This window comes from Meleagris gallopavo, chromosome Z (assembly GCF_000146605.3).
Source record: "Meleagris gallopavo isolate NT-WF06-2002-E0010 breed Aviagen turkey brand Nicholas breeding stock chromosome Z, Turkey_5.1, whole genome shotgun sequence".
In the NCBI taxonomy this organism is placed as follows: Eukaryota; Metazoa; Chordata; class Aves; order Galliformes; family Phasianidae; genus Meleagris; species Meleagris gallopavo.
In genome coordinates this window covers 65,185,749-65,198,351 of record NC_015041.2, presented here as the reverse complement: position 1 = coordinate 65,198,351, position 12,603 = coordinate 65,185,749, and the positions used below count along the sequence as shown (strand labels likewise).

At 39.6% G+C, this 12,603-nt stretch overlaps 1 protein-coding gene across 1 annotated transcript; it reads right to left on the bottom strand.

Annotated features, from left to right (window-relative positions):
* Window positions 1-1,140: 1,140 nt before the first annotated feature.
* LOC104915350 (methylcrotonoyl-CoA carboxylase beta chain, mitochondrial-like) lies at window positions 1,141-12,547 on the bottom strand. Its single transcript, XM_019610714.2, has 5 exons — window positions 9,348-12,547; window positions 9,005-9,106; window positions 8,295-8,422; window positions 4,467-4,579; window positions 1,141-1,398 (listed from the first exon to the last, which is right to left on the bottom strand). Exons 1-5 carry the CDS (start codon window positions 9,452-9,454, stop codon window positions 1,156-1,158), a joined length of 693 nt encoding a protein of 230 aa, XP_019466259.1. The 5' UTR covers window positions 9,455-12,547; the 3' UTR covers window positions 1,141-1,155.
* Between the last annotated feature and the right edge of the window lie 56 nt (window positions 12,548-12,603).

Here is a 12,603-nt window from a genome sequence, read left to right as displayed (position 1 = left end):
TCACCCACATAGTGTATGAAGGCAGTAAAAGACAGACAGAACAATCATCACTTCTAAACCAGGTATCAGTTTACAAGATTTACGACCACATACAGATGGTCCCCCGCCCCACCATGCTCACATTCACTGTTTGATCTCCATAAACATTTGTTGATGAATGTCAATGGGTGCCATCTTTTCCACATGGAAGAATTCAATTCCACACTTTTGCTTCATCTACACTTCCATGTTAGATGCCATTCTGTCAGAGTGCCACTCTGCTGCCATTTGTCACATGGCAACAACGTGGAACAGAATACTGGCAGGAAGAACCTCTGAGAGACATTTGATTTGCACCTGACTTTGTCAAAAGAAATACCACAAAGTTTCTAAGTCACTATAACCAAAACAGAGCAATGTGCTGCTTAGGACCAAATTGTTCAATGAGACAACATTCTTGACTATTTTAAATAAGCAAGTTTATCCAGTCAGGTTACATCTAGACTAGAAATATTGCGCTGGATGTTGTCTTATCTGTTTGCTGCAGCACTATCCCAACACTACCTGAGATTCCTTTTTTCCCCTTGTAAAGTTTATGTTGAATAAAGCAGTACTTGTCAGAAACAAAACATTTATATCACTATAAAACATGTAAGTCCACACTAGAACATACAGTAGTACAGTCCTTTAAAACAAACAAACAAAAACTACTAAAACACTCCCATTTCTGTCAAGATGCCTTAAGCTGTGGTATTTCACAGACAGAAATTCCATTATGTATTCTATAACAAAAGCAACTTTTAATTCATAGGAGTTCCTCAGGTCAGTTTCCTTATGAGCAATTTCCTTATTAAGAAAGTAAAGTAAGGATGACAAATGCCATCACTAGTGCAAGCCTTTGTCTCTAAACTGACATCAAATATAGCACATTAGTCCATCTTCTGAAGTCTTCTGATCCAGAGTGTTCAATATAATATGCATGTTTTCATTTTTTATTTCAAGACAAACCTAGAGCCTACACAATTGAATATGGAAGAGATTTTTTACCATTTACAGTGTACGTAGCAACCTAAAGGAGTATTATAAAATCACCTTAACAAAGTCTTATCTATACATAAACATATTGCTGTAACTAACAACAAAGCTTTCACTTACAGTGTAAGCATTCAGATATATTTAAAAAACGCAAAATATCCTACAAAAGATCTGGAAACATCTTGCCAAAATAGGGCTGAACAGTTTAAATTGTACAGAGCAGTCAGCAGCGTAATGAGCTGCGTTAGCAAAAAACCTCCCCATGCTTACCAGTGGTGGTCCTCCCAAGAATATTGTTCCCTGTTTGCCAACAATAATGCTTTCATCAGCCATTGCAGGTACGTACGCGCCTCCTGCGGTACAGGATCCCATCACTACTGCTATCTAGTAGGAAAACAAAAAACATGAGTTAGTAATTGCTCAACCCTTAAACCAGAAAATGTGGGCACATAACTACTATTATAGATCGCACTGATTTTAATTTAGGTGGTTGGACATTGCTGTAAGATTACTTTTGCTTGACATGACAAACACAGTATCTCAGCTTTTATTCAAAAGCAAAAAACAACAGGGCATCTCTGTAGTTTTCAACAGTCTTCGACACTCCACCTTTAGACCTGCCCATATGAAAATTCATATATGAAGTACTATAAGTTATGTATATGAAGTATTTGAGGAGACTTACATTCTACCAAAGGTTTTGTCTTGGCCACTGAACTGTAACAGGGTGAAATTTGGAAACTGCTCCTGGTATTCACACTAAACACAAGGAAGCAGTTGCTTATCAGTATAATTCCAACACTGTTAGCAGCCTTTGAAGAAGACTCCTCACATCTACTAATAGGTGACTTCAGTTCTTCACTGCATCAGTGCTGACAAACCTATGCCACAGTAGCTCTGCTCCTTCAGTGTGTGTTTTTTAACTCATTATCTGCTTTAGCATAAATAATATCTGCTTCACTCTTATGTGTAATTTTAAGATCAACCAGTACCCACCTTCCACTGGTAGTACTCTGGTGACATTAAAAAAAAAAGCAACAAACACTGACTTATCTCATACATAATAAACACTGCAGCAGCAAACAATCCTGAAAAATAAGTTATTCTTAACTTTCTGCTCATGATGAAAAGCATAGCTGCATTTCAATTTAATTCAGGTCTTATTTTCTCTAATGCATGTATTGGTTTATCCACGTACTGCAAAATTAAAGTCAACCTGTTAAAAAGCACAGCCTCAAATTTTCTAACCAATGCCATGTTCTGACTCAATTCTCAGAAATAATGCACTGAAAATTACCTAAAAAAGCAATAAAAATCAGCAGTTCAGCTTTCTTGATGTATCCATGCCACATGAGTATAAGAGAGCATAAGAAGCAGCTAATGCGAAGCTAATCACTGCATTCTGATTCACAGCTATACAGACATCAGAGCAATTTAAAGCTGCAGTAGGAGTATAATAAATTAGTCACAGGTAAAATTGGAGGGAGAAATTTAAAGCAGCACAGGCAACTGGGAAAAAAAATAAGCAAAAAAAAGCAATTACTGTATGGTCAAAATTGAGACAGGTTGATGAGTGAATTGATAAAATAGACCTTCAGCCAGAGTAACAGCTGATAAAAACAATTTCCAAACTCCCATGCTTGAAGAATTAATGTGAGTGGAAATCACAAGCAGTGCTATTTCCTAATTAATACTACTTCCTAATGATGCATCCTCTCAGACAGGGAAGATGATTCTAGCTACCACAATCTGTTTGCATGGAATCAATAGCAGATTTACAAAGGTTAATAGTGCTCTTCTGAAATGAAACAAATAAACAACCCTCAAACAGAACACATTAATTACGTATTTTAAATGAAGGAATAACTTCAAGAACAACTTTTCCATCCCCAGCCCTGTATGAACACTTTAAGAAAGTAAAATTTTCATTAGTGTCAAGAAAATCACTTTTATCCACATCATACCAAACAGTAAGTGCATTATTAAAAGGCAAACCCTTCAAACACCTAATTTTGATTAAGGTCACTGTCACTGCTACTCTAATGAAGCACTACAAAGACACATTCAGGACTTTATAAATGCGTGAATGCTGTTTCAAGGTATATCTAAAACCGGCAGCATGACTTAAGGAACAGGACTTTCAAGCAAGGTCCTGCATAACCTCAGTAATTTCAGCCGTAGTAATTGGGTTTACATATTCATCTTCAACGTAAGATCTAAAAACCACTACTATGATACCAGATAATGACCGGAGTCCCCAGACTCCATTAAGTTACTGAAACTTAAAAAAAATACTTTCAGTACAACAGCCATGTGACTGTCTCCTTTAACAATAAAGTCCTTTGTTCCCTTCATTTCAGAAAATACACAACAGAATCTGACAATAGACATAGAGAAAATAAACAAGGATGATCAGAAATGTAAAACATTCGTATCAGGAATTGCTAAGTAAACTTGAATTCTTCAGCCTGTGAAGGGGATAAATGACAGAGCTGTGTAAGCATGTGAAGAGGCCAGGAGCTTACTGACTAGGCAGCAACTTCACGGAAAGAAACTGGTTTACTTTGCTGTACATTAGGATAGAAAGTTCCGGTGTTTGGAGATGGTTATCTTCAAAGACTCCTCTGCCCTCCTAGTGGCCTTCCACAGGTGCCAGCTGACAGCTCCCTTGGCAAGCCAAACCTGCTAAAGTCCTAGGTCTTTATCCTTCTACTTACCTTCTGCACTTACATCTGGATCTTACAGTCCGCACCCCATTTTCCCTGCAGCCAAGGCTGCCATCAGCTCTTACATCTCAAAAACCTCTACAATGTTCATGAATAACAGACCAATTACAGCACCTCTCCTAGCTGGCCACCTGCATCAAAAACATTGCCCTCAACACATTCCTGAAATATCCATGACACAAAACCATTTCTAAATCCAGGAGCTGTGACTAAAAGTCACAATGATTCTATGCATCATTAATACATTAGAAAATGACTTCAATGTCAGAGCTGCTTTATCATACAGTGATCCATGCATAAAATGGCTATATAAATATACATGTGTCACTCAAAAACTAAGTCTCATTTACTAGCCATTGTCAAAGGGATCTTCACCCTTGTAGCAATGATGCAAAATAACCAACTGTTTCAAGAGATTTTCTACTGCTTTCTTACACAAACCTACTTACCATACTGTCAAGTTCTCTTTTCTCCCACTCCAAGATAGGAGCAGGTAGGTCATGCAACCAACATTAAGGCCAAGAAAGAAGACAGCCTTTTCAAAATGAAGACTTTTTGTGGATAGTTAATGTGTTTACAGTGCCTCTAATCTCCAGACTGGGCCATCGGGTCAGCACAACTCTGTGCTGTCTAAAATAAAGCACTGGTATAAACCCTGAAATCAGACAAAAGCAGCAAGTATAAGAACTAATTAATATACTTCAACCTGAAGTTAAAGCAAATTACCTGCGGAATTCCTTGAGAAGACATGATTGCTTGATTATAGAAAATGCGACCAAAATGATCTCGATCTGGAAACACTTCTGCTTGCCGAGGTAAATTTGCTCCTCCAGAATCAACTACAGTAGATGAAAACACATTAACACACCTTTGAACAGTGTTATACACAGAAGTTAGTAGTAGAACATCTGCACGTTATTTAAAATAGCCAACACATGCTAATGCTGCACGTATTGCCATGAATCTAGGTATGTTATTACACGTTTCTTGAAAATGTAACACTAGCAACATCACATATGCAACTACACAACTAACATCCACTCTCCCCCCCAACAGAAAAAAAAGCTCAGTTGTGCTAAGAGATGCAATCCAAATTCCTTACATAAACTTCCAAATTCATCTTAGTGCAAGATGTTGCTAACCCCATGCAATCCCAGCCCGGTCCACAACACCTTATCAGCACCCTTTCCGTCTGCACTCCTACCCAGCACAGGGACACGAGAGACACACGCCATAGGGTACAGCTCAAGTGCCCATTTAATGCTGCACAACAACTACCTATCTACCGTGACACACAACCACCCCGTGAACCCGTGACCCATCCAAGTACCACCCAGAACCACCCCCTGTAACTACCACCCACCTGAGCCCAAGTACCACCCACACCGAGTACCGCCCACACAAAACATTTAAACTAAGAATACTTTCAGCATGCATCTTAAAATCTATTTTTCTGTTGCGATTCTGTCACAAGTTCTGAAGAAGAAACTACCATTAAATGCCCCTGAAATACGTAACACATGTAGTTTCACACACTGATTATCCAGACACACTGAAGACCTTTTACTGTCTTCAGAAGCATCGTTTATACACGCCCTTGCCTCCTGATGTGCTTTACAAATTATAGGTCGCTAACTTCAGCTATTGTTCCACTCCATGAAAACATATCAAAAGACTCAAAAGAACAGAAAATGAAAAAGAAATGCACACGAATGCCAAGTGTCTCTAGCCACTTTGGCTTCTGCCAAGTTCTCTTCCTGAGCAACAGTCTACATGCACTGACTTCACAGAATCACAGAACGGACCGGGTTGGAAGGGACTCTTAAGAGCATCTAGTTCCAACCTCCTGCAAGGAGTTGCTGTGGCCAAAGTGAAGGACCTGGTAACTGGTCTTAGTGAAACTCACATAATTGGTCTCAGCCCAGTTATCTGGTCTATCCAGATCCTACTGCAAGACCTCCCTACCCTCAGGCAGGCAGACTCTTCCTCTCAGGGTGGCATCATCTGCAAACTTGCAGAGGGTGCACTCAATCCCACTGTCCTCGACACCTACGAAGATGTTAAATAGCACCGATCCCTGAGGAATGCAACTCATCACTGACCTCCACTTGGACACTGAGCTGTTGTCTGCAAATCTTTATGCAACCATCCAGCCAATTCTTTAATTCATTGACTGGTCCATTCCTCAAATCCCTTTTTCTCCAATTTGGTGACCAGGATGTTGTGCAGAACAGTGTCAAATACTTGGCGGAAGTCCAGGGAGACGACTTCAGTTGCCCTTCCTTTATCCACTGACACGTAACTCCATCATAAAAGGCCACCAAGCTTGTCAGGTAGAATTTGCCCTTGGTAAAGCTGTGCTGGTTACCATCAATCACATCATCTGTATTTTCCATGTGCCTTATTTGGGCCTTCAGGAGGATCTGCTCTGTGATCTTGCAAGGCACAGAGGAGAGACTGACTGTCCTGTAGTTCCTGGATCTTCTTTTTTTGCCCTTCTTGTAAATGGAAGTTATGTTTCCCCTTTTCCAATCAGTGGAAACTTCACCAGACTGCCACGACCTTTCAAATATGATGGAAAGCGGCTCAGCAACTTCATCTGCCAGCTCCCTCAGAACTCCTGGATGGATTTCATCAGGTTCCATGGATCTTGAGGTTCTTAGGGTGATCTCAAACCTCATCTTCACTTACAGCAGGCAGACCTTCTTTATCCAAGTTCTTACCCTTGCTTTCTGCAGCTTGGGTGTTGTGGCTAGACCCCTCGCTGGTAAAAACTGAGGCAAAGAAATCAATGAGTACCTGAGCTTAGCTTGTGACCAGGTCTCCAGTTTCTTTCAGGAGAGGACCCACATCCTCCCTGGTCATCTTTTTGTTACTGAAATACCTGTAGAATTTCTTCTTGCTCCCCTTAATATGCCTGGCTAGATTTAATTCTAACCAACTTTTAGCTTTCTAACCTGATCCCTGGCTTCTCAGACAGCTTCTTTGTAGTCCTCCCAGGTAATCTCCTTCTACTCCATTTGGACTTTCTTTTTGCAGCTAAGTAAGTCCAGGAGGTCCTTTTTGATTCATGGAGGCCTCCTGGCATCCTTGCCTGCCCTTCCTTCTTTTGGGATGCACTGCTCCTGGGTTTAGAGGAGATGGTCCTTGAATGCCAACCAGCCTTCTTGGACCGCCCTCCTTCTTCCAGGGCATACCCCATGTCACCTTGCCAGGCAGTTCCCTGAAGAATTCAAGGTCTGTTCTCCTGAAGTCCAGAGTAGCAACCTTGCTATGCACCTTCTTTGACATCCTGAGGATCTTGAACTCCATGATATCATGGTCCCTGCAGCCAAGGCTGTCCTTGAGCTTCATATTACTCACCAGCCCCTTCTTGTTGGTGAAGACAAAGTCCAGTGTAGCACCTTTTCTGGTGGGTTCCTGTACCATTTGGAAGAGGAAGTTATCATCAACATATTCCAGGAACCTTTTTTCATTGCTGGTGCCCTGCTGAGTTGGATATCTCTTTCCAACACATTTTTCGAAGGCAAACCTATGTCCCATATTTCTTTATTCCATTAGACCTTAAAATGGCAGCGTGACACAGTTTTGCTCACTGATACGTTCACTAAAAGGTTAAGAGCTGTCTGGACTCACAGAAGTTGTTAGTAAGTCAGACTAAAAGAGAAATCACAGCTGTTTTGCAAACAGCAAGGCTAAATTTCTTACAGCTTTCGTGAACAACAACCTCAAACAGCAATTACCCCTCCACTGCAGTATGACAATTCTACAAAGCCTCCATCCACGCTGTCACCTTGTCCACTCCATCAATACTTTCAGGTTCACATTTCTTCTAATCCTTCACATGCTGTTACTGGCCAGGACCTACCTATCTTTATGCTGACTTTTAGTTAAGTGTCCTCAGTGGTAAACCAATCAGTGCCTTTGAGCTGCTACGACAAGCAGAACAGAGGACTAAACCATCTTGTTTTTCTAACAGGGACAATACAAAGATAATTACTCTGTACTCTAATGCTTCCTTACATACACAAAATCAACTGGCCTACACACTCTATGAAATCTCACAGTACAATTTGGCTGAAGTTAGTTAATGGATTCAAGTTACTAGAGTGGGATTTGAGAATGAAAGGCAGACAGCGCTGTACAAAATCCCTACAAATAGTACTTCTATAAAACCAGGCTAAGAAAGTACTATTCTCTAATACATTAAGAACACTCAGACAACACTATGGGATTGATAGCCCACGAATGACAGAAGGAAAGAAAATGAATAAAAATGAAGTGATAAAAGTAGCACGACTACATCTGTGTTCTGTGAAACCAGCTCTACATTTGTGTTGAGAAGCTAGCATAGCAAGACTTGCCACTGATCTGCAGAAGTAACATGCACTGTGAAAATGCATCTGGATAAATGTAAATGAAATACATACCTGGTTAGTCAAATCTAGAGATTCATCAGTCTCGGTAATACTTTTTAAAAGAAGCAGTGTTTTACCTAGAGGTTATGAGATGCCCTTGACAAGGATCACTTGCTGTTTCTGCAATGTGACTTACCCAAATATATGCAAGGCAGATGGTTTTGCATTGCAATTTCTTGAGCACGTAAGTGTTTTTTAACAGTGATGGGATAGTAGGTACCACCTTTGACAGTTGCATCATTGGCAACAATCAAACATTCCACCCTAAAAATAAAGCAAGTTTATGGGAGATAAATGTATTTGTAGTAAATAAATACATTTGTTGCTTAAGAGCTGCAATGTGACCAAGACACATGAAACCTCTGGGATGGTCAAGAGAGTAGCCCTCCTCAACTGCATTCCCTTCCAATGCATATGGTAACAGTAGTCTCAGCACTACAACACTCTGCTTCACAGTTCCTTAATTCCCCAAGGAAATGCTGTCCAAAGTCATATTTATTTTCAACAATTGTTTCAGTGCTACTTCTAGTGAGCAAAACTAATTCTCAGCCTAGAATCCAGTCCTACTACCTTTTGCAAATTGCTTTACTGATTCACTAATCTCTTTATTTCACCAGACAACAGAAAGTCTACGTGTGTCTAACTTCAACAGGCAAAACACTAACTGAAAAAAAAATCAATTCCTTTAGACAAGACTGAATGAACTAAGATGCTAACTTCGCTGATTTTTTGGATGTCTAAAATGAAATACTGAAAAAAGCTACTAGCTTAATACTGGAAACTGAAGAAAACAATACCTTCTTCCTTTTCTTAACACCAGTAAGATAGATGACTTGTATCTCTCACCCAGATATTCGTCCAATGCCTGTGATAATACCTCCCGCTGGAACCTCTTCATTACCATACAACTGGTAGCCTGCAAACTGGGAGAACTCCAGGAATGGAGACCTAATAATGACAAATACCATAGCAACATTTTAAACATCAATCAGTCTAATGATTAGTCACCAGCGAATCTCATAAGATTCAATTTTCTGAGATGTGATTTAAAAAAACCAACAGATGAGTATTTCAAAGAACACATCTATAAAATTCCAAATGGTGATAGAAACTAATGAGAAAATAAGGCTCCTAGAATATTACCTGTGAAAGAGAATTTGATGTGTTTTTAAAAAGAGAAACTACTTACCCTGGATCAATAAGTCTGTCAATTCTCTCTCTGGGTAACAACTTTCCTCTTGATGTGTGAAGCTTACGAGCTTTTTCTCCACCTCCTGTGATACAAGAGTCATACATTAGCCTTACTGAGAACACAGACAGATAAATCACCAGTTATATTAAAATTCAGAATGGAAGTACTAAAGAGTTTCCATTTTTTTATGTATGAACTTTAATAATGCATTTAATAAATAACATTTTTCACTTCAAACAGATTTAAGATATCGATACAAATGCTTGCCTCTCATAACTTATTCTTCCTTCTCTTTTTTACAGCTAGTCTTGAGGCAAAGAAACTAATAAACAGTTCCTTCGCTGTTTGGCCACAAACAAAATGAAAACACAAATTCACAGAGGAAAGGACAGAAGAAAGCTTCTCCAAATGAGTTCAAAATAGCTATGCTGAATCCAATCCTCAAAGACCCAATACAGTGAGGATTCATCTCCTTAGATTACTTCAAAACTGTAAGCAACAGATTTCAGAAAGACAACATTTAATATCAAAGTTTACTTACCTTTGCTTCATTTCAACCTTTTACTTGACGCCAACCTAAATCATATCCTTTGCTCTCCAGAGCTTTGTATCATTCAACGCTTGAGACATCTCAGTTTCACATCAGTTGACACATCTCAGCCCCTTTATTAGCAACAGCTTATCCAAACAGTGTATTTATGTAGACAGATCACTGATCCACCTTGTCAATCTAAAACTATATCCCCCCAAAGTAAAGAAGTTGTTTTTTTTGCTGACATTTCTCCTGAGACTTCTATACTGTCAGCTAAGCATTGCTGCAACAGAGCTGTTAAGCCTACCGGTCAGACCTTCCTTGTTACCTCCTTCCTTAACCACTATGATGTTGTGATTTAACCTGACAGACAGCTAAGCACCACACAGTTGTTTGCTCACTCCCCTCATCCCAGTGGGACAGAGGAGAGAATTGGGGGAAAAAAAAGAACTTGTGGGTTGAGATAAAACTGTTTACTAAGACAGAAAAAAGGAAAAGGATAATAGCTATGACTATATATATTATCAATGTATGTAACAAGTAGTGCTCAAGAAATTGCTTGCCACCTTCCAACTGATGCCCAGCTTGCCTCCCAAGCAGTGGAAGAGAAAAAAAAATAATCAACTCCCACCCCCTTCAAAATTCCTCCTGCATGGTGTCACATGGCATGGAATATCCCTCTGTCTAGTTGAAGCCAGCTGAGCTACTTCTGTTCCTCCCAGCTCCTTGGGCCTTTGGCTATGAACAGCCTCTGCTCTGTACAACACTGCTCAGCAGTAGCTATAAACATCAGTGTGTTATCAACATTGTTTTTCTCTTAGAACTAAAACATAACATCACGTCAGATATTCTAATCAAAACAATTCCATCGCAGCTGAAACGAAGGCATAATTTCCCACATAGCAGGCAGGCCAGAAAGCCCACAGCTTATTTCTGATTCAGTATGCTCATTAGGTCTGCATATCCAGCCTAAACTTTGCACATGCTTTTCACACAGGTCTCTTTCTGCACAAGTCTCTTAAACATTTCATACCCACAAAGCTAATATTCTCACCCAAATTCTCACTGTCCCACATCACGACTACCACTATGTTTTACCTGACCTTGGCAGATACCATCTTGCCTTTCCCATTTACACTTGCAGTGCTGCTGCAAGAACCATTTTCCATCCTACGATTTTTGTCATCTCTGCCCATCCCTGCTCTTCTCACGCTAATCATAAATGCTTGCCCTGCAGGCCTTAGAGCCCTTCTATTAGTTTCTCTTCCAGAACTGAGAAGTTCAATCAACACTACAGTAACCCCCATCCTGGAGCAGCCTCCCTAACGATGAAACAAACTAGGGGCCATTTAACCTGACAGCTCCTCCTCAACAGCTCCTCTACAGCGATGTCTACTAGATTTCAATGTAATGTTTCAAAGCAGGCTTCAACTGCTGCTCTTCACAGAGACAAGGAGTATCTCAGATGCTTCTTTTGCTTGACAACACACATCTACTTGTTGTTATTTATTACAGCCTGTAAATTCTTTGGGGCAGGGATCCTCTTCCTGTTGCTTGGGATTACAAGGTAGATTGTATGGGTTTACAAAAGTCCCACTCAACAGAGGAACAAGGAGTGAAACATATATTAAAAAGACCTCTGTCAAGAGCTCCTTCTCCAAAAAACAGCTCTCAGAAAGAAAAAGAGTTTGCAGCTATCCCTCAAAACTCTTCAGTTTATATATCCAACTCTCCTCATGTTTGTAAGACAGGTCAAGCAATCATTCACAAGGTACATATTTTAACATCCTGGCAGAGCATCTCTGAGGCTTCAGTCTTCTATCATATGATAAGCAAGAACAGGAAAGGTGCAGCAGCGAAGAAGGTCATGACCATTAACTCATAAGCCACACAAAGAACTACTGAATGGTCTCTACACTCATACAAAACAGGGAATCTATGGGATTCAACATATCTTGATGAAATCCTGGAGTTCTCATACACAGCAAGTAAGAAAAACAAAGCTCATGATCTTAAATGTGCTCCTCTAAAACCGCAGAAGAGATTACATTATATAAGAAACAGCATACAGTATATTGCCACGATGAATACTAACTGGGGAGAGTTAAAGCTGAGTGCTTTAAACATCTATAAACTTTTTTCTTCAGTCAACTGGAATTACTTCAGGTAGTCTAAGCAGTTAAGACACCGAAACAGAGATATTTCAACTTTCTAAACCGGTACAAATTTGCTTCTGTTTGCCAGCCAAACGACGCCAGAGGTCTTTGTAAATCCCTTTACAAGTAAAGAGACAAACAGGCAACGTGAACAAAAGCACACTTGTCACACCGACCCGTTGTAAAAGCAGGAGGGAGGATGAAGCAAAGAAGCAGGTAAAAAGGAAAGCGCAGCAATAAAAACCTTTTAATAGTCTTATCTATTTTTAACATACTGCCATTAAATTTATTAAGGAAACATACTTTCCAGTGATATTATAAAAAATTAAACAACTCTAAACACCTAGTTTTCATTATCTACTTTCCTTACTTTGTGCCTCACTAGGAATGAAATTAATCTTTTGATTGTATCAGCCCTGCTTTAATTTATTTCATTTTCCCAGTAATTTATTTGCAGCATTAGGATAGACCTAATCCACCTGATAAACAAATGCATTAGCTAAATACTGTGATAAACTAGTACCAATGCTATGGACTTTTTCTTATTTAAACTCAGTTACTTAAA